The 20,791-nt window shown below is 38.0% G+C and overlaps 1 protein-coding gene across 1 annotated transcript in view; it reads right to left on the bottom strand.

Annotated features, from left to right (window-relative positions):
* Window positions 1-20,791, bottom strand: part of LOC107654393 (calmodulin-binding transcription activator 1-like) — a 340,679-nt gene that overhangs the window by 185,873 nt on the left and 134,015 nt on the right. The window contains exon 4 of the mRNA XM_016441439.1: window positions 4,205-4,272. Within this exon, the coding sequence (XP_016296925.1) occupies window positions 4,205-4,272 (68 nt within the window). The remainder of the gene's footprint in view (window positions 1-4,204; window positions 4,273-20,791) is intronic.

The following is a 20,791-nucleotide window of genomic DNA, read 5'->3' as shown; positions in this document are numbered from 1 at the left end:
CGATGTGACAGCAAAAACATGGCGAGTGTGTAGAAAAGAAAAGTGGACACGGAAAATAGATGATTCAAGTGTGAATGGACTGAACAGTTTTGAGTGACTGATATCTTTATGTAATACACGTGTTGGTTCGCAGTGAGTTCACAGTTTTAACATACAAGTGGGAAAGTGAACGGAAGAGATCCAGTCTGGGAATGAGCAGGAACAGTTGATTTTTTGTTTGTTCATTTGTTTTTAATATTCAACAGGCAAAGTTCTTCTGTATCTAAATGCAAAAATTGTCATAATTGGTTGAATAAAACAGACTACTGGGGAAAACATATATATAGGTCAGTGGCCCTTGGCTTGGTATTGTTGGCAGAATTCGGCCCTTGGCGAAAACGAATTTAGGAACCCTGCAATATAGCCTACTGTACAACGCCACATACATTCACATCAAATCTTGAGTTACCTCACGGGACACTGCAGTTGAGTTACCTCACAGGACACTGCACTTATTCACAGTCACAAAAGTGCATTATTTGCATCTGCTTTAAAGCCTTGCCGGTTAAACATTTAATTCACGTTCTTTTCTGACCTGCGCTTTTTCCGAGTGCATACATCTGAAGCGCACGCACAAGAGCCTGTCAAACAGCGCCTGATTACTAGACTAAGTTGTCTTTCGCGTCTGATTGATTTTGCGTCTAATAATGTCAAAAACATACAAGGTTTACATATAAACACAGTTAGTTATTTCTAAAATGAAAGTAAACATTTGAGAGAGAAACGGATGCGTGCAGCTCTTAAAGGGACAGAGCTAAACATGCTGCCGTTTGTCATTAAAGGAATTGTTCAACCAAAAATTAAATTTCTGTCATATTTATCTGTCTGAACTGTTGTCATTCTGTCTGTGCACGTTTCAGTCACTAAGACAACTTCTTTGTGCATATAAGCATACTTGGCAATCAATCTAATTTTGATTCTGATTCTGATTTAAAATGGCCGGCTGTTCCTTATAATTATAATTCTGATAACAAATTCTTAAACAAATATAAACAAATAGTTAAAAGTCAAAAATGTCTGGAGAAATCTGTATTGGAAGGGTGCTGCTACCCCAAAACTGTCTATAAGTGCCTTTTATAGACACTTCAAGCATCTTTAATAGACAGTGTTCACACACAGCACACATAGAGTGGTGGTAATGCCAAGATCTGCCAGGCATATAAAGGTTAACATGTACACACCAGAACAGATTTAAAATAAAAATACACAAAGCCAGAACGCCTGGCCAATAAACTCACACAATGCACAGCAGAGCAACATATGTGTGTACAATTAACAGCATTGAACCAATACCAACAAAAATACATCAAAGCTAGTCTTATCAGAGCTATAAAAACAATTGAATATCCTGAGATGAGATATCATGAGTGAATTACCCAACCTATCGTTTCATAAAGAGTCACTACTGAGATACAAGCACTCTTTTAACTTCAAATTAATACGACACAATCATCGCAGTGCTTTCATTGCTTTAATTATATTAGAAGATGAATGTGTGTGTGTGTGAGCGTTTTGGGGGTGATGTCGGCTGTGTATCTCCAAGATGAGATATCATGAGTGAATTACCCAACCTATCGTTTCATAAAGAGTCACTACTGAGATACAAGCACTCTTTTAACTTCAAATTAATACGACACAATCATCGCAGTGCTTTCATTGCTTTAATTATATTAGAAGATGAATGTGTGTGTGTGTAAGCGTTTTGGGGGTGATGTCGGCTGTGTATCTCCAGTCGTCGCTTGCAGTGTGAACTCACACTGGTTGTGACCTCTGAAGACAGCCTGGAGTCATGCAGGCTTCATTAAGAGCAGGAAAGCACTCGCTGCACTAAACAGCCATGGCAAATTGCAGACTGAAATCAGTGCCATTATGTAAAGGCAGGCCGGGGGCGGAGAGGGGCTGCGTGTGTGTCTGTGTGCATGCATGTGTGTGTGTGTGTGCTAGGGACTCAGTGTGAATGCTTGTGTTTACATGTTTGTTACTATGCTGGTCGTGTAACTTACCAGGTAATAGACATACTAATTGCACATGCAGTATTTTAATTACACAATTAATGCCAAAAGTCAGAGGCCAATGAATTAAGTAACTTTTAATTAATTTACAATTTGTAACTGAGGTTTTAATGATAACAGCTTGTGACAACATAATCTCACAAAGGGTTTTACTGATTTTAGGTCCATAAATTCCTGGATAAGAACTATGATCAGGTTCGGCAGGAAGTATTGGATCTGTTTATGCAGAGCCAGAACCGAGTGAGTCAATGTATCCCCATGCATGAATGTTTACATGTTTGTTTGTGTGTGTGTGTGTGTGTGTGTGTGTGTGCTAGAGACTTAGAGTGAATGCTTGTGTTTACATGTTTGTTTGTGTGTGTGTGTAGAGGACAGTTGCCCGGCAGTCTCTTCTCTGCTGCTCTGCATCCTGGCGCTGTCACACACTGCGATCAAATCATTAACGCTTCATCGTTAAGCTCTTATTTGGATGCACTTTTCTCATGTGACCCACATAATGGGAGCACACAAATTCTCTCTAAAAGCAAATATTTTTTAAATATAAACTACCATTCAAAAGTTTGAAGTCAGTAAGTTTTTTTTAATTTATTTGAATGAAATTAATGCTTTTATTTAGCAAGGACACATTTACAATAAGCGCATTTCCATTACAGATTTGTGCAAAGCTTTTGCGATATTTTATAAATGTTGATAAAAACTTTTGTGAAATGACGGGATTTCCATTAACCGATGTTGTGCGACTAAAACTAATTTTTTTCCCCTCTCGTGATAAGTTATGGCGACGGATGTTGGTAGGTTTACGTATATCGCAGAAATTTAAATGATATTTCACAGTATAACTTACTGTATTTTTGGTCAAATAAATGCAGCCTTTGGGAACATATTCTTTGAAAAACATTACACAATCTTACTGACTGTATTGAAATGGTGTAAATGCAATCTGGCTAAAACACATCTGCATATCCGGATACTAAATGCATGTTTTCTGAGCTCTGAGTGTATAAATAGAATTCATTTATCATTTAAATTTGTAATTTAAAACCTACAAACCTCTTTGTTCTGCTTAAAAAGTGTGCGTGTGCTTCAAAATAAATGACACTTGCTATTTTGTTATCTAATGCAATGACACTCGAGACACTTTTATGCACTGCTTAATTCTTAAAATATGTTTTGGGGGCACAGCATATGTGTCTGTAGGCCTACATAAAACACAACAAATCAAAAAACATCTTATGAGTCATTTGGTATCTGATGTCAGAGCTGAATCACTAAAAATCGTTACACAAGAAAACAAGGTTGCTTCTTGAACAGTTGTGTGCTCAGTAAAGCCTCGTCTGCTCGCTGTACTTACAAATGTGTTTGTACATGTTCTGTGAACGACAGATCCAGATGCCGGCCAGGTAACCTCTGTCCATGTAAACAGCTCTTGAACCCGAAACCCGGTGGTCATTTGTCTGCCCACATTTTTAGTTTCCCTTGATTTGCTTCCCATACAAACCCTTGCCCTTTCCACAGCTTTCTGTTTATGAATAAATCCAAACTTATCTTTCTGGCCCACCGCAGATAAGCATGCAAAATTGCTATTTTTGGAGGGGATATTTCCATCTCTACTCACAAGTTCCTTATGTTACGATTAAATTTAATTGCATGGCCTTCTATAGAAATAAACTGAGCTGAAAACATTTGGAACATCAAAGTTCAGAATTAATCTCCATGCCATTTGGTTGCTCTTGACGTGCACTTCATATATAACCACATATTATCTTAATTTGCATTCATCATCATATCACAGCTGTTATCTCTCAGGATAGATATAGAAACTGGCATTAAAAGTAAAAAGCTTTTTCATTATCACTGCTCGGTAAATCAAGTAACACTGTAAATTTCGTGCTGAGCCCTTATCACCGTAGGGTGATGTTCTACGATCTCACCACATTACCACCCACGTTAATGGCATTGGTGAGCAAAGACAGCATTAAGCTAATAGACCTGGCCACATCTTGCATTATAAATAGTCATTAATATTCCATTATCTGTCTGCACATGCCCACGAAATGTGCAGGAACTGGCAGCTGTGCTGAAACATTCCTTTCTGCTTTTCAGGTAACACTGCGCACTCGAAATGAGGAAACGCTGCCATGCAGTCATCTTACCTGGTTTTGGGGGATGTCGTCAGCCACTCCTCATGTTTTTCAAACGTAATCAGGTAGGCCGCAATCTCCTGCAACAGAAAAAATTAAGAAACATTTAGAATCGTGCTCTTTTTACTCTCTAAAATGTGTCTTAAAAATACAAATGACATAGTTCACTGTTAATCCCATATATCAGCTGAGATATTGGTTAGGACAAATATTTTCTACTTTAGGAAAAAAATCCTATTCAGCACACATTTTTACAACATTCCTCAATCTCTTTCCTTTCTCTTTATCCTATTATTTCCTGTTTACCTCCACAGGTCACACAAAAGAAGCACATACAAATTCCAAGGTATTTTAGTACCATTCAAGGTAAGGTTTTCAAAGTCTATTGTATTTTGGACATGTACCACTGTATTCCTGGAAATGCCTTGAGAATGTTTTAAAATGCTTTTAAAACCCAATTCAGTTCTTAAGACTGAATGGAGAAAGCAAAAAGCCACAAAAATGTAAAACCTTAAAGTTAAAGCTTCAGGTTTATATGCCTAGACAGACAGACAGATATAACAAAGATGGAAAGGACGGACAGACAGACAGACAGACAGATAGACAGATAGATAGATAGATAGATAGATAGATAGATAGATGTCAAGTAGGGTTGGGCGTTGTCTACAAATTTGGCATCGGATGATGTCTACAGTGAAACATCGCGATGGACGATTACATCGGCGGGGGGCGGGTGGTTATGCCCAAAGCGTGAATCCTTGTAAGGCACGGAAAACAAATAATGATTCCTAACACCGTGTCTACACCGGATGCGAGCAGCGTGGCAAAATACTATAGAACCACTGATCTATAATAGAGATTCATTATATATAGATCAGTGTATAGAACTTATTATAATCAGTGATGCTGTCTACACTGGATGCGGGCAAATTCCCGACAGTAAACTGCTGCCACATTCTATTTATGATGTGCACTTATTATAATCAGTGATGCTGTCTACACTGGATGCGGGCAAATCCCCGACAGTAAACTGCTGCCACATTCTATTTATGATGTGCTGACACAAATTTCAAATTATTTTCAACAGTCGCTTTGTCACGTCCAGTGTAGACAGATTTTAGCTGATGCGGCACGACATGATAACTGTCATGTCTGGTGGGTGTAGACACGGTGTACGGTTGCCTGTTACATTACAGTAAATAAAATTTCACCTACCACATAAACAGAGTAAGGAGATGACTGAAGACGATGGTGAATGATTTGCAGATCCAGTGCACCACTGACAGACATCTAATCTTGTAAAATGTGTGTTAAGTACTGCTGCTCCATGGCATAAACAGACTACATGCGATCACTAATCTCGAAAGTGAAAGTGAAAATAAAAAGACATTGTGCATTCAAATGCTGTTTTAATGCCTGGTATAATATGTCTATCAGCCATCGGCGATGGACGATGGAATCGTCTATCGGCCCAACCCTAATGTCAAGGGCTAATTAGCTAGAAGAAAAACAGTTTACATGTTGCCCTTAATGTTATCTGCCTATACTAAAACAAATGTATCCAAGCCAACCAAGTTTGACTCTCTCTCAGGTGCTGTAAAATTGACAAGCTTTCTTCTGCAGTCCTTATAAAGCTAGAGAACTCCATTTAAACACCACAAAACACCGTCATATAAATTTAGCGAGTTTTGTCAAAAAACATGATCTTGTGAAACAAGGTTTGAACATTAGTATGAGCGTCCTGTCCATCTCCGAGCCGGAACACAAGAGTCGCGGATGATTCAAGATGACCCGAGGATGACCATCGTTCAACCGCTCCGGGGTATTGGCAAAGTGTTCAGACTGCCCACTGAGCAGCTGTCAGGAGCCAGATTACACAGCCCCAAGGGGCGAATCGCATCTCCAGTCCTACAGCCAATCAGCATGCCATATCGACTATCAACTCGTCTGACAAGTGGCAGATCCTGCATCGTATCGCTGTGCAACCATCACCGGAGCGCTTAAGACAACATTCACATGCACATGAGTTACTTGTGCCTGAATTCTGAGATCAGCTGAAAGACCGATCTCATTTTATGCACCAGTGGGCTCATTTGAGCAAAGCGTGAGGAGAATCCGTGTCTGTGCTTCTAGAATCCAGAAACAACGTACGTCACATATATATTAACGGCTCTATCACAGTTGTTCGCGCTTTAAATGAAGTAGAACGTGGTTAAACAGAGGGGATTTGGGTAACAAGTGGCACACATCTACAGGACAGACACATCAGGATGCTCTTCACAAGGGCAGAGTGTTCGGCTGACAGACACGCGAAAGATTCGCTGTGTATCTAAATGCGGCCATATGCTCTCTTGGCTCGGCTCTGAGAACAGGCAGAAGGCCCAGGGAAGTGTATGGGAACACAACTGGCAATGTTCTCTCTTGGTTTCAATTTAGAGATGCCAACTTGTGCACAGGGCCGCATTAAGACCGCACTGGGCCCCGGGGCTATGACTTACTGCAGGGCCCCCCATCACAATAATGATATATACGTATATATAGGGTACAACGGAGCTAAAGACCCACCTTAAGAAAAAATAAAAAATTTTAAGTCTAAAATGTATAATTGCAGAAAAAATATATACGTTGTATTGAACATTAATGGAGCAACAGATTTTGTGTGAAAATGAATCATTCAAGTTGTTTATTTTGTTTAAAAATTGTATAAATGTATGAGGTGGCAAGAGGGGCCTTTTACCCCACACACGGGGTAAAAGGCTCACCAGCATGGGGTAAAAGGCACACAGTATTTATACAAATACTTCAGCTAAAATAATGTTTTTTTTTTAAATAATGTCTAAGTTAATACTTGTTCAAAACAATCACTTTAGCGACGTTTGTACTATTTTCTGCTTATTTTGAAAAAAAAAAAGTATTAATTTTTTCCCCAATAAATGTGCTGTCATTAAAATGTGTTAATATAAAAAATATATTTTATAATACAGAAACAAAATCGTCTTAATAAGTAAAGATTCTGAGAGTATTGAAGGAGATCCAAAGGACAGCAAGTAATTTTCTTTCTGATGTTTGATTTACGTTATTGACACAAATGGTAACAGCAGCTATATTAGGCTGCGTTATAGTTCACCCAAAAATGAAAATTCTGCTGGTGTTCTAAACCTGTATGAGATTCCTTCATGCTGTTGAACACAAAAGAATATATTTGGAACAATATTGGTAACCAAACAGTTGCAGGGCCCTCACTACTTCCATATATGAAAAAAAAACACTATTGGAGTCAGATGGGACCAGAAACTGGTTATGTTCTTTTATGTTGAGGAGGAAAAGGAAATTGTGCGCATATCGTTCAAAAGTCAAATATAGAATAAATGCATTTGATTGGTAAACCAAATTCAAACTTTACGTTTCAATCTCAAATGGTAATGCATGGAATTTACGGGAAAGCTCAACTAAATAACAGCGCTAATAAGTGTGGGGCGTGGTGGCTTTGGCGATTTGCGCTCCAGTCAATCTACTCCACAGCCAATCACGGGCCCCCTCCTTGCTCGGGCCCCGGGGCTTCAGCCCCACCTGGCCCAATGGTTAAAACGGCCCTGCTTGTGCAGTGCCAATTTAACCCTGCTGCCCTCATTATTGAAGGCAAAGAGGGTAGGGATGGGTCTAACAGAGGAGAAATGAGTAGTGCATTAAAGAGAGGAAAGAGGAAGTGTTCATAAACATGTGTTTAGAATAGGGTTGTGAACCGTTCAGAAAAGAATCAAGAGTGATTTTTAATTCCGATTTAATTCTTGAATTGGAAGATAATCTATTTTTAATACAGGAATTAAATCAGAGCATACAGGATGGAGAATTGGTGAATGTACATTTAAGAAGGTTGAATTTTTAATGGGATACTACACCCAGAATGAACATTCTGTCATAATAACATTTTGTTCTAAACCTGTATGACTTTGTTACTTCTGCAGGATACAAATATATGTTAAAGAATGCCAGAATTTGTCTAAACTACACTGAACCTCACTGACTTTCATTTTTTTCTGATGTATTCATTTTTGTTCCTTTGAATAAGGAGACTCATACAGGTTTGGAATGATATGAAAGTAAGTAAATGCTGACAGAAGATGAAATTTTTGGGTGAACTATCACTTAACTCGAAAGGAAGATTCATAAAGACAAAGTTTGAAAGTTGGCTTGTTAAACTCTCATCTGAAAGTTTAAAAAACCATTAATTTTTTTTTTTAAATGTCTCTAAGTTTTTTGGATGGATAGATGGATGGATGGAACTAACAACTAACAATAGATAGAGCAATAGAACCAATGAACAAATGATGAATGGATGGATGGATGGAATGAATGGACGATAGAAAGAGCGATAGAACCAAATTAACAAATTATGGATTGAAGGAAAAATGAATTTATTGATGGATGGAATGAACGATAGATAGAGCGATAGAACCAATGAACGAATGATGGATCGAAGGAACAATTAATTTATTGATGGATGGATAGGTGGACGGATGAATGGATGGAATGAACGATAGATAGAGCGATAGAACCAATGAATGAATGATGGATCGAAGGAACAATTAATTTATTGATGGATGGATGGATAGGTGGACGGATGAATGGATGGAATGAATGATAGATAGAGCGATAGAACCAATGAATGAATGATGGATCGAAGGAACAATTAATTTATTGATGGATGGATGGATGGATGGAATGAACGATAGAGCGACACAACCAAGGAACAAATGATGGATTGAAGAAACAATTAATTTTTGATGGATGGATGGATAGATGGATGGAATGAATGATAGACAGAACAATAGCACAAACAAATGAATGACCAGTTGAATACTAGAATGATAGAACAATGGATAGATGGATAGATCTCCAGCAACACAGTGAAATAAATTATATTTTGCCACAATCTTCTGCAACAGACCAAATGGGTAACCATTTCAAATGTTTAACTTCAAGTTTTGTTCACCAAACTCATAGACAAACATGCTGGTCGCCAAACAAGAGGTCACAACTTCCACACTCATTAGTCAAAAACAAGACAGTAACACTAAGCAAATGAGGAAAAATCCAGCTGGTATTATGGAGCGTGAGATTGGATAATCTGCTAGTTTTATGATTTGAATGTGATCAGATTTGGCTCTTGACGCCAGGGCATGTGGGCCAACTCTTTGATGTTTTTGCAAAGCGTTCCATCATCTTATCGTAACACATACTTCTTTGTTATCATGTTTACCATTGGGCCGGGTCTGGTTGTTTGCTGCGCTGGGACCCTGCGAGTGCCCTGGCACTGCCGCTGATGGACTGAATGAAAAACAATGACCCGCTGTAATTTGGCAAACAAGCATCAAGACAGATACCGAGCATCGGGGAGCCGAGCCTTTGTCAAATTTTGTGAAGATTTTCCTGAAAGTGTTTATTCAGGAGTCAGTTCTCAGCGGTCCACTCATCTTTACCGTCCCTTCTCTCCCTAGTTTTCCTCATTTTCCGATAAGCTTGCTTTTTGTGCTTCCTACACTTTCCCAGCACTCCTCCCCTCCTCTTTGCTCTCATTGCCTTATTATTCCTCTGTTCCGTGCTCCTAACTCAGAGCTGTAGTCACCAAAGAGATTATATGACAAAGTAATTTTGCATTGAAATGAAGATGAAGGCCTCGGGGCTTCAGCATTCTGCCAGAGAACATCCCTTCCTTGTTCCCTCGTTTCTCGCGTTCCCCCTCCCTCCGACTTCCCATGAACCCCGGGGGCCAGTCGTTCGGCTTCTAGTGAACCTGCTCCAGGCGGCTCTTTCCCTAACCTGCAGTTAACCTGAAGGGCGGCACCGACGCCTCGCTCTGACTGCCAATGAGCGCTTCCAAGTTTGCCACTCAGGAGTCGACAAATGTGAAACTCCTCAAAGCGCTCTTTAAGCTATAGTGGGGGGTAAACGGGAGGCATGTGAAAAGGAGCCGGCGTTCCAGACAAACTGAAGTGTCTCCTTCCTTCCAGACAGTGCCTCTCTCTCTCTCTCCCTCTCTCTCTCTGGCTTACGTCTTGAATGCTTGTCGCTAAACTTTATGAAATGCAAATCGGCCTCCTGTGAAAATGATCTTTGAAACACTTCTAACAATTCAACACCAAAGGAAGACATGAGCAAATCCTGCTACCTGTTTCAAAAGGCCAGGCCTGCCATCCGTCTCCCTCTGTTGTTCCCAATATGAAAGCGAAGAAGTCGTGAACAATATGACTCCCTGACAGGTTTATTTAAAGGGAAGTGTTCGAGCTGCAAAATAGACGCAGTGCAAAACGTGTGGGTTTCGCGTCGTGTTGAGCTTGTGAAAAAGGCGTAACGACTATCGAGTTCAATTGCTCCAGCTATTAATTCAAAGTGTCAGCCGCTCTTTGATGAAGCACTTTGTTGAAGTGATCAAGCCGGCCCACTTGAGCTCAGGGGAGTATTTTGTTGCTTGACCATGGGTAACACTCTAGAATTAGTTAAGGCAAAAAAATGGCAATTACATAAAAAAAATAAAAACCAAAGTTTTTGCTACAAGATCCGTGGTGCGTTAACGCAATGCATCAATGACAAATAATTTTAAAATGTTAGGACTGGGCATCAGAAGTGACAGCAATGATCACTCATGAAAACTGATTGATACATCACATGACTTTTACTGAATTTTAAAATCTACTGTCACCTACCGTGCACAAATGTGTCAAAAAGGGGCTTGGTTTGTAATTGTGAGATCGATTAAGGCTTTATTTTCGTCAGTACCTTGTGGTTTAATTACACAAAAACTTAAAGGGGTCATATGATGCAATTTGATTTTTTCCTTTCTCTTTGGAGTGTTACAAGCTCTTGGTGCATAAAGAAGATCTGTAAATTTGCAAAGACTAAAGTCCCAAATCTAAAGAGATATTCTTTATAAAAGTTAAGAGTCAGCCACACCTACCTAAAACGGCTCGTTCGAACACGCCCCCACATATCTACCTCACTATGTGGGAAGATTTGCATAACGCCGTCCAAATGTTCACGCAAAGAAAGAAGGAGTAACTTTTATTCTCGCTGTAGTATTGTTGTTGCCGCTGCCGCCATGTCGTGAAGACGCTGTGTGCTTCGTTGTGAAAGCGAAACTACTTTGTTTGGTCTTCCAAAAGAGGACGATATCCGCTTCGTCATGCCTAGAGCTGATCTGTGCTAGTCGCTGAGGGAATACATCAACTTAGTGCTGTGGATCGCCGGATCGGCTTTCACCGTTTTTACTGCTCCTTCGTCGGATCCGCCGAAATAATGTTCTTTTTAGCAACATCATATGACCCCTTTAAGGCACAGGATTTTATTTTAGGAGTTGATCAGACTTGACAGAATGAGAAAAACGATGGTTTGTGGTTTAAAATAGCCAATTTTTTTAATAAATAAATACATAAATAATTAAATAAAACTGTACAAATAATAATAATAATTATTAATTTTAATCTATTGACAGCCCTAATATACAAATATTGTCAATATTACTCAGAAAACAGGATACAGGTTTAACTCATTCGAAATACTTCTGCTTAATGTTACACTGTCAAATATGCAAAAGAAATCTATTGTATCTCTTGCTCTGGCTACTGTGTTTACTGACCTAATAAACTCTTTTGGAGTCAAGCAAAATGTCACCGCGCCCATTCAACGTTTTATTCATATGCTAGGTTTAATTATATCGCATGGAATCGATCTTACTGATATAGATATCGTTTAGTTTCATTTTTAAAGTATCTTTTCAGTTATTTAAATCATTTAATTTTTCTATATTCAAAATTGTATATTTAAAACATTAATCTCATCATGAATTTATGGTTTTAATTGCACTCATGCCACCTCTGAACCTCATTAAATGTCTGAAAGTACACCAAGCCACTTTTGTGTTCTTCTGTGCCACCTCTACAAATACATTTTGTTAATACTGATTTCATTTGATTGGTAACTTATATTTCTTATTCTACTTGTTCTTATTCTGTCGTTTTAATTACAATTTTTAAAAAGCTTATAAGGTATAATTTTTGTAAGAATTTGACAAAAGATAATTTTAATAAAGTTAGAGGCGTCAAATATCACCTCGTAATGGGAAGGCTACTTTTTGATAAAATTTTGGATTATTGATTAGAAGGTGCTCCTAAAATTTTGAACGTGCTCCTAAATTTTTTAAGTTTAAAAAGAAAAGTAAGCGTAGAGCCCTGCAAAATATTATTACTTACCGATAAGGCCCTTAATGGGTTAGCTCCTGCGTACCTAACCAATTTTCTACCACGCTACAATCCATCATGCTCCCTAAGGTTGCAAAACTCTGGACTTTTGGTAGTACCTAGGATAGCAAAGTCCACTAAAGGAGGTAGAGCTTTTTCGCATTTGGCTCCCAAACTCTGGAATACCCTTCCTGATAACGTTCAGGGTTCAGACACACTCTCTCTGTTTTAACTAGGATTTACACAAGCTTCAGTCTGGATCCAGAACACCTGAGAAGAGATGATGCCAACCCCTCAGAGGATCTCAGATTATGCCAACCATGAAAAATCATACAGAACTACCAAATGTAGCTATAAGTTTGACTGCATCATATAATAATTGCTGTTAATAGTGTTTCACATAATTTATGTTATATATATATAAATTATAAATATATTTAATATACAAACATAACATCTTTCTGATAAGCTACTACTAAATATTGTATAAACTTAATTTGCCGTAAAGTTGCTTTGCAACGATTTGTATTGTGAAAAGCGCTATACAAATAATCTTGAATTAATAATGAAAAAGAAGTAAATAAATAAAAATAAAACTAATTACAAAAATTAAATAATAGAATAAAATAAGTTCAAACATAATAATAATAATAATAATAATAATAATAATAAGATGTAACGAGACAAAGACCAAAAGTTGTACCTCCCCACATGTACTCAAACAATAACTAAAACGCCCATCCCTAATACAAGGCTTGTAAAATATGATCTTACATCTCTGAATGATTTCTGCATAATTCATATTAAGTTCCTAATTTAGGCAAGATAGAGGCCTTGTAGTTCTGCTGAGGGTCATCCTAAAACCGACTCTCATTTGACCGAACTCGAATGCACTTTAAACCCAAACTGCTCCCCGAAGCACCATGAAGAAAGCCGGAGAGAGTCTTCATTCTGCTGAAAATACTCTCCTCCACAATTTGCTGCAGGGTGAAGAAAATTTTGCACGGCAGATCCTTTCTGAATACGTGCCCTGATTCATTAGTGCAGGACTCCATCACACTTGGTTCCTGCCATGGTCCCCACAGGTACCCTTAAATCCTGCGTTACATAGATGGCTGGCAGTTTCCAAAATGAGTATTAGTCAGAGCGTACCCCGCTGAACTGTGCTGAACACACTTAAACCAACACTCACACGTTATCAAGCAGCAGATGTTATAAAGCAGTACGGTCAGCTCGCTTGTGAGCACACCATCACTTCTAATCTGTGTAACTGTGGGTGTCCTTAAGGGCAACCTGGTCCACCAGCCTGGAAAGACTAAGGTGTGAAGAAACATACAACACCAGTCAAAAGTTTGGAATGATTAAGATTTTTTTTTAAGTTTTTAAAAAAGTCTCTTACGCTCACCAAGGCTGCATTTATTTGATCAAAATGCAGTAAAACCTGTAATATTGTGAAATATTATTACAAATTAAAAGAACTGTTTCCTATTTAAATATATTTGAAAACATAATTTATTCCTGTGATGCAAAGCTGAATTTTCAGCATCATTACTCCAGTCTCTTCAGTGTCACATGATCCTTCAGAAATCATTCTATTATGCTGATTTGCTGCTCAAGAAACATTTCTGATTGTTATCAGTGTTAAAAACAGTTCTTGCTGCTTAATATTTTGTGTGAAAACAGTGATAACTGTTACTTAACATATTATAATACATTTTTTAATACTTTTATTTAACAAGGACACTATATATTCATCAAAAGTGACAGTAAAGACATTTTAATTTTATCATTTATTATAGAAAATGTAATAAATTATGTTTATTAAACTTTATTAAATAAGTTTTTCACAAAAACATTAAACAGCAGGATTAAACACTGATAATGAGAACAATTTTAATAATTAAGCACCAGTAATAACTGATATAAAATTGAGCAGCAAATCAGCATATTAGAATGGTTTCTGAAGGTTCATGTGACACTGAAGACTGGAGTAATGATGCTGAAAATTCAGCTTTGCTTCACAGGAATATATTTTTTTATATATATATATTAACATAGATAACATTTATTTTAAATTCTAACAATATTGCTGTTTTTACTGTATTTTTTGATCAAATAAATTCAGCCCTGGTGAGCATAAGAGACTTCTTTAACAAACAGTATAATCAAACTGCTCATCCACAATCTTTTACATTGTCTCCCCACCCACTCAGTAGATGAGACGTCACCAAATCACAGAGAGCAAATTGACAATCCACTTTAAAAAGTGGAAGAGGAAATTGAGCCATTAATCATAGCGCTCGCGTCCGCCACAGCGGCCCTCGTACTGTCCGTATGCGCGCACACACAAGCCGAGACCGACACGACGCTCAGGAGTCTCTGTAGCTTATTGCAGAGAAAAGATAAATGCTTCCTTTAACTGTCATTTGCCAATGTCTGTCTTGCACTTTGTGGAGATGCCGCTCCAGAGGCCGCTTTGATTAGTGGATGTGTGCGGTTGGGCCGTCCAGACGCGGGCTCAAGGAGAACGACTCCGCCGAAAGTGCAGAGGACATCATAGTGGTCTAAGATTGATGTTCGCTCAGTTTGGCAGAGGACTGGAGAAGTGTACTGTGGCATACTTTAAAAGAAGTCTGACTGGAAACCCTGCCAGAGAAGGGCAGAGAAGGTGAGAGGACCATTAATGGGGATCCAGGTCATAGAGTGGTCCTGAGTCAACCTCCAATTGAAAGCTTTTGGACAAACGAAGAACTAAATCAAGTGGTTTAATTAATCAAGTGCTAGTTGTGTTACTACACCATTGGGACACATTTAAGGGGTCCTAAGAATAGGAGATGAAAAGGACGGTAAGTGGGAACGAAAACACTGCTTTACAAAGACGATGCAGAACATGAATACATTTCTCAACATGTGTCAGAAAAAATCATCTCCTAACAGACTAAAGGTCAACGGGAAATTAAACTTGCCTCCCTTTACTTTCTAATATACCTGTTTCGTGGCCATAAAGTGCATGTCATTGCACACTACTTTAAAGAAGAAAAAAACGAACTAAATAAATAAATAAATAATAAATGATGCTGTCTATGGTACATTTCACACATAAAATGCAACTCAAGATGCTTCACAGATCAGTATATAAAAACACTGAAATAAATATGATGATGAAGAAGAAGTGGAAGAAGTAATCAAATAAATACAATTAATAAAAAATCCTTATATTAACAGATAAAACTGCAACATAATAAGCAACAAGATAAAAAAATGTAAAAAGAAAAGAAATGAAAAGGACACATATTTCATGCATAAAATGCAGCTAAAATGGCTTCAATAGTCAAAATATTTTTTAAAAATTAAGTGAATAATAAATCATATAAAATACATATGAAAATATGAAAAATAATTTAAAATATATTTAAAATAAAGCAAGACAATAAGAAACCCTAAGAGCAAAACAGCAGTAACTAACTATATAAAAAAAAGAAATCAGAAGAAATTATGCATAGGCCTATTTTTTTTTTAAACCCAAAACAACTTTAGACTGCAGTTTACAAATTAATGCATTCTCTGGGAATTAAACCTTGGGTTGTGCACCATGAGCTTACGTAAAAAGAAATAAATAAATGTTTGTTTTATAAGTAAACAAACAAACAAACAAAAACATTAACGTTTTTAAGTTAATGCATTCCATGGGAATTGAACCTACAACCTCGGGTTGTGCATATTTAAAATAAAGAAAGACAATTAGAAACCCTAGAGCAAAAAAGCAGTATCTAAAAAAAAAAAAAAAAACCCATCAAATTAATATATATGTTTGCTTTTAAAAAACATGAATGCTGTTGTGAATATTTATGCATTTGGCCTATTTTTTTAAAATCCAAAACAACTTGAGACTGCAATCTACAAGTTAATAGTGCATTCCCTGGGAATTGAACCTACAACCTTGTGTTGTGCACCTTGAGCTGATGTAATGTAATGTAATGAATGAATGAATGAAATGTTTTATAAGTTTGTTTTACAAGTAAAAAAAAAACATGAATGTTTTTAAGTTAATGCATTCCCTGGGAATTGAACCTACAACATTGGGTTGTGCATATTTATAATAAAGCAGGACAATTAGAAACCCTAAGCGCAAAAAGCAGTAGCTAAATGAAAAAAAGAACAAATCATAACAATTATGTTTGCTTTTAAAAACATGAACGCTATTGAGAATATCTGTGTATTAACAAAAAAAAAAAAAAAAAGGAAAACCTAGCAAAATGCTATGGTGAATAATTATTTGTCTAATTTCAGTTGTTTAAAGGTTTCTGGTTTTTGTGGCATGATGACTAACAGCAGCTCCACCTGATCTCCTAACCTTTAGACCAACATCAGTAAACAGACCACAATAATTCAGGTTGTTTTAGCATTAGCTGCACGCACAGATCTCCAGCTGTTTGATACAGAGAGCTGGCAGGCAAACCTGTCACCTCAGCACAGAAAATAACTCTCACTATGCGGTTTGAGAGACGTGGAGGGCCAATAGGGGCAAACAGGCTAAAGTTCTACTTCTGTTGTTTTTATATTTTTGCAGGTGTGCATTCAAGCAGAGCTCGCAGCACAGCAGCTGTTTAAGGTTAACCTGCACCACTCAGTTCCAGCTGTTCAAAGAGATGTAAACATTTGTGTAGAGTGTGATCAGTCACGGAGGGAGAGAGAGAGAGAGAGAGAGAGAGAGAGAGAGAGAGAGACAGCCAGAGAGAGAGAGAGAGAGAAGAGGGTCAGCCATTAATGAAAACAGAGGCCACATTATTATAGGCGATGTGATTTTCCCATTACTTGCATGCGTGAGAATTATTCAGTTTAAGAGATGTCTCGCCTACGAGCGACGTACTTATCTATATATCTATATACGCTCATCAAATATCAATCAAGAAATTAATCTCAGCTGTGTAATTGATAGGTTGGATGTGTGGTTTATGTATAACCAACAACAGCGACAATAGCAAACAGCCTTCGAAAGCAGCATTATTTATTTATTTATTTTTAATTTTTTTTGTAAATAAAAAGCTAATTCAACTAATTAGCCCACAGCTTTCACTAAAACAGGGATATTTACAGATGGAAAAACTTAAATCGCATTACTTCATCCGAGTAATAATTGCAAACGCCTAAAAGTTTTTAATTTGTTTTGAACTTCTCCACTTGTTTAACTCCCCACATGCACAGTGAAGCAGTAAATAGTTCACTCAGATCATTCACATTACAGCTCGTGCGCGAGACGGACAGCGACGGCAATTAATAGCTGCCTCTGCAGATTAATTAAAACCACGAAAGCAAAACAAGTCACATACAGTAAAGCTCCAGAAGGCCAAAATCAAAGAGCGCTTGAAATAAGACGTTTCCTGATTGCCAGATCTCGACGAACAATGCAGCGCTTTTTCTTCGTTTTATCATGAGAGAGATTAAGTACAGCTATAGGGAGGAAACCACCACCATCCACACATGTGCTCCACCTTTTGTTACTACGAGTGGGAGTGAAGGTCACATCCCAGGCAGAAGCTTCCAGGAGCCAGCCCGACTCTGCCAGAGAGGCCCCGGTGGGGAAGGAATGATGGAACGTTTCATGCTTCCTCTGCGACACGCGGGCCCCATCCGGAATACGTGATCCGACAGAGACAGGAAGGAGGAGAGACGTGTCCTCCGCTTGGGCTCACCCGGGATCTACTCCAGAAACGCAGTGGCACTCGTCCTCGCCAGGGATCGAGGCTGCTGCTCGTGCTCAATTGGGGACACAATGGAATATTGAATTTCCTCCGCTGGCTGCAATCTGAGATGTGCTTCCAAGCCTGGCGATGCCAGATCAGCGGTGCCACCAGGTTGATGCTAGCACGCACTGATAAACTACATGTGCGTCCAAGACACACACAAGCACACCTTCTCGACATGTGTAACGCTGTACTGCAATACTGGAACACAGGGGAAAATATACTGGATCCTGTTAGGATACTTGCATTATTATTATTATTTTTTAATACCAACAAACCAATTTAATATGAGTGTAGTACTCTCAGCTCTGGTTTACCGTCTTAAAATCTATTCTGCATTGAAAAAAAGTCTACAGCACTTCATTGTCTAGTTTAGTATGCCATAACAAAGACAGAAGAAAGTGAAATGCTCCTTTATTCCTGAAACCATTAGGCTTTGTTCCAAGGTTGGGCAGAATTCAGAATTTAAGAATTGGCTCTCTTCCAATTCCTGATTTAACAACAAATTCAATAACAAATGACGTGTTCTTCCACCATAGACAATAAAATGAAACTTAATGTATTTATCCATTGGTCTGTCTAACTATAAGGCCAATTAAACCGTAAAAAGTCATTTATAAACTTTCAAAAAATGCTTTGTCAAGCAAAGGCTGGAAGTTTGTATGTTTTCTAGTTACATCAATCACACTAATTCGTTTTATGAATTTCTCTGAATTATTACAAAAAGAAAAAATCTGAAAGACAATAAATGATGATATACATTAGGCATCTTCATTGCTGAAGTAAATAAATAAATAAAAACAGTTGCATTTTAAGCCTGGTCTATATAAGTATCATATTAAAGGGATAGTTCACCCAGAAATTAAAATTCTGTCATTAATTACTCAACCTCATGTCGTTCCAAACCCGTAAGAACACAAATTAAGATATTTTTGATGAAATCCAAGAGCGTTCTGACCCTCCATAGACCCTACCACATTCAAGGCCCAGAAAGGTAGTAAGGACATTGTTAAAATAGTCTATGTGACATCAGTGGTTCAACCGTAATTTTATAAAGCTACAAGAATACTTTTTGTGTGCAAAGAAAACTAAAATAACGACTTTATTCAACAATTTCTTCTTTTCTGTGAATGACATGAGCATGAGTAATTAATGACAGAATTTTAATTTTTGAATGAGCTATCCCTTTAATCTATTTACATATTTTATGTTTATAAGGCATAAAAATAAATTGAGTCATAAACTTATGCATTCAAATGTATTAAGTTAAATTATAATGTAATGTGAGAAGAACAATGAAACAACAAACTGAACTTTAGTGTCAAACGTGCTTGGCACATTTCCATTTTTTCATGAAATAACAATGTTTGAGATCCAACAACAATTTGCAGACCCCCTACCGTCCCGCCATGGACCCCCTATGGGTCAGGGACCCCCCGTTGAAAACCCCTGATCTATGGGATGTTGTTTTTTTCTTGCATCTGACTGTAAAATCAAACATGCTAAGATAACATGCTGAGCATTTTGCACATTTTGTTTATGGAACACAAAGGATTTGCAGGCGGTGGCTTTTAATGCGGTTTATACTCTACAGCACACAATAATAGCTCAACACCGCGGCTAATTAACCCGACTAACGGTTTCCCAGTACCCTGACTATGATAAATGGGAAAAGTTGATGGACAATGTGAAGTTCCTCCCCGCTCGCCTTTGAGATCGAGGAATCATCTCACGTACCGAAACCCCGCTGCTTTCCCTGAGGTCATGAGTTCAGTCTCCAACCATTTGAATCGTATCAAAACCTCCTGCCCTCATCTGCCGCTGAGTGTGCACTGTAAAAACTCAACTCCATCTCCGCAGGAGCTGTCCATCTGCCACAGGTACAACTCTGTAGCGAATCAGCTCATGGGGAAATATGAATAATTAAAACCATTTGCGGACCCTGCTGTTTTCCCTGAGGTCACGAGTTCAGTCTCGAATCGTATCAAAACCTCCTGCTCTCATCTACCGCTGAGTGTGCGCTGTAAAAACTCAACTCCATCTCCGCAGAAGCTGTCCATCTGCCACAGGTACAACTCATATATTATTACACCATCAAAATCAATGGCTGAAGGCTAGAGAGATGAGCAGACGATGGGTGCAGGTGAAACAGTAGCTGTGCAAGACAACCAGACAGATGTGATGAACTCTGCTCATAGGGAGCCAATTCAAATACTCTGCGATAGAGTGTTTTGCACTCTGAGAGGATGCCTGAACTGCAACTGCAACAAAAATGACTAAAACAAGTGATTTTTTTAGGAATTTTTGTTGTATAAACTGTTCTAGAATGGAAAATGTGCAATATAACCATCAGTATTCATCTGTGCATGTGAATCAACTGTTGAACATCTGCCATTTTTCTCAGACAAGCTTTTGCTCTTTTTCTATTGCAAGTCTATGGAAGATCTCTGTGTTTGGACAATTTTAAATGCAATTCTATGGGAAAAATTAAGTAAAATGTTGTGGAGTCTCATATAATAACACAAGTAGCCAAAGATGATACTGGTATTCTCATGAATGGTGGTGGAGACTAACTTGGAAGAGAATAAATTGTTGAATAAAGTCATTATTTTTGTTTTCTT

Source organism: Sinocyclocheilus anshuiensis, unplaced genomic scaffold (genome assembly GCF_001515605.1).
Source record: "Sinocyclocheilus anshuiensis isolate Anshui unplaced genomic scaffold, SAMN03320099.WGS_v1.1 scaffold623, whole genome shotgun sequence".
NCBI classification, from domain to species: Eukaryota; Metazoa; Chordata; class Actinopteri; order Cypriniformes; family Cyprinidae; genus Sinocyclocheilus; species Sinocyclocheilus anshuiensis.
The sequence above is the reverse complement of the archived record's forward strand: the minus strand, read 5'-3'. Positions and strand labels throughout refer to the sequence as shown.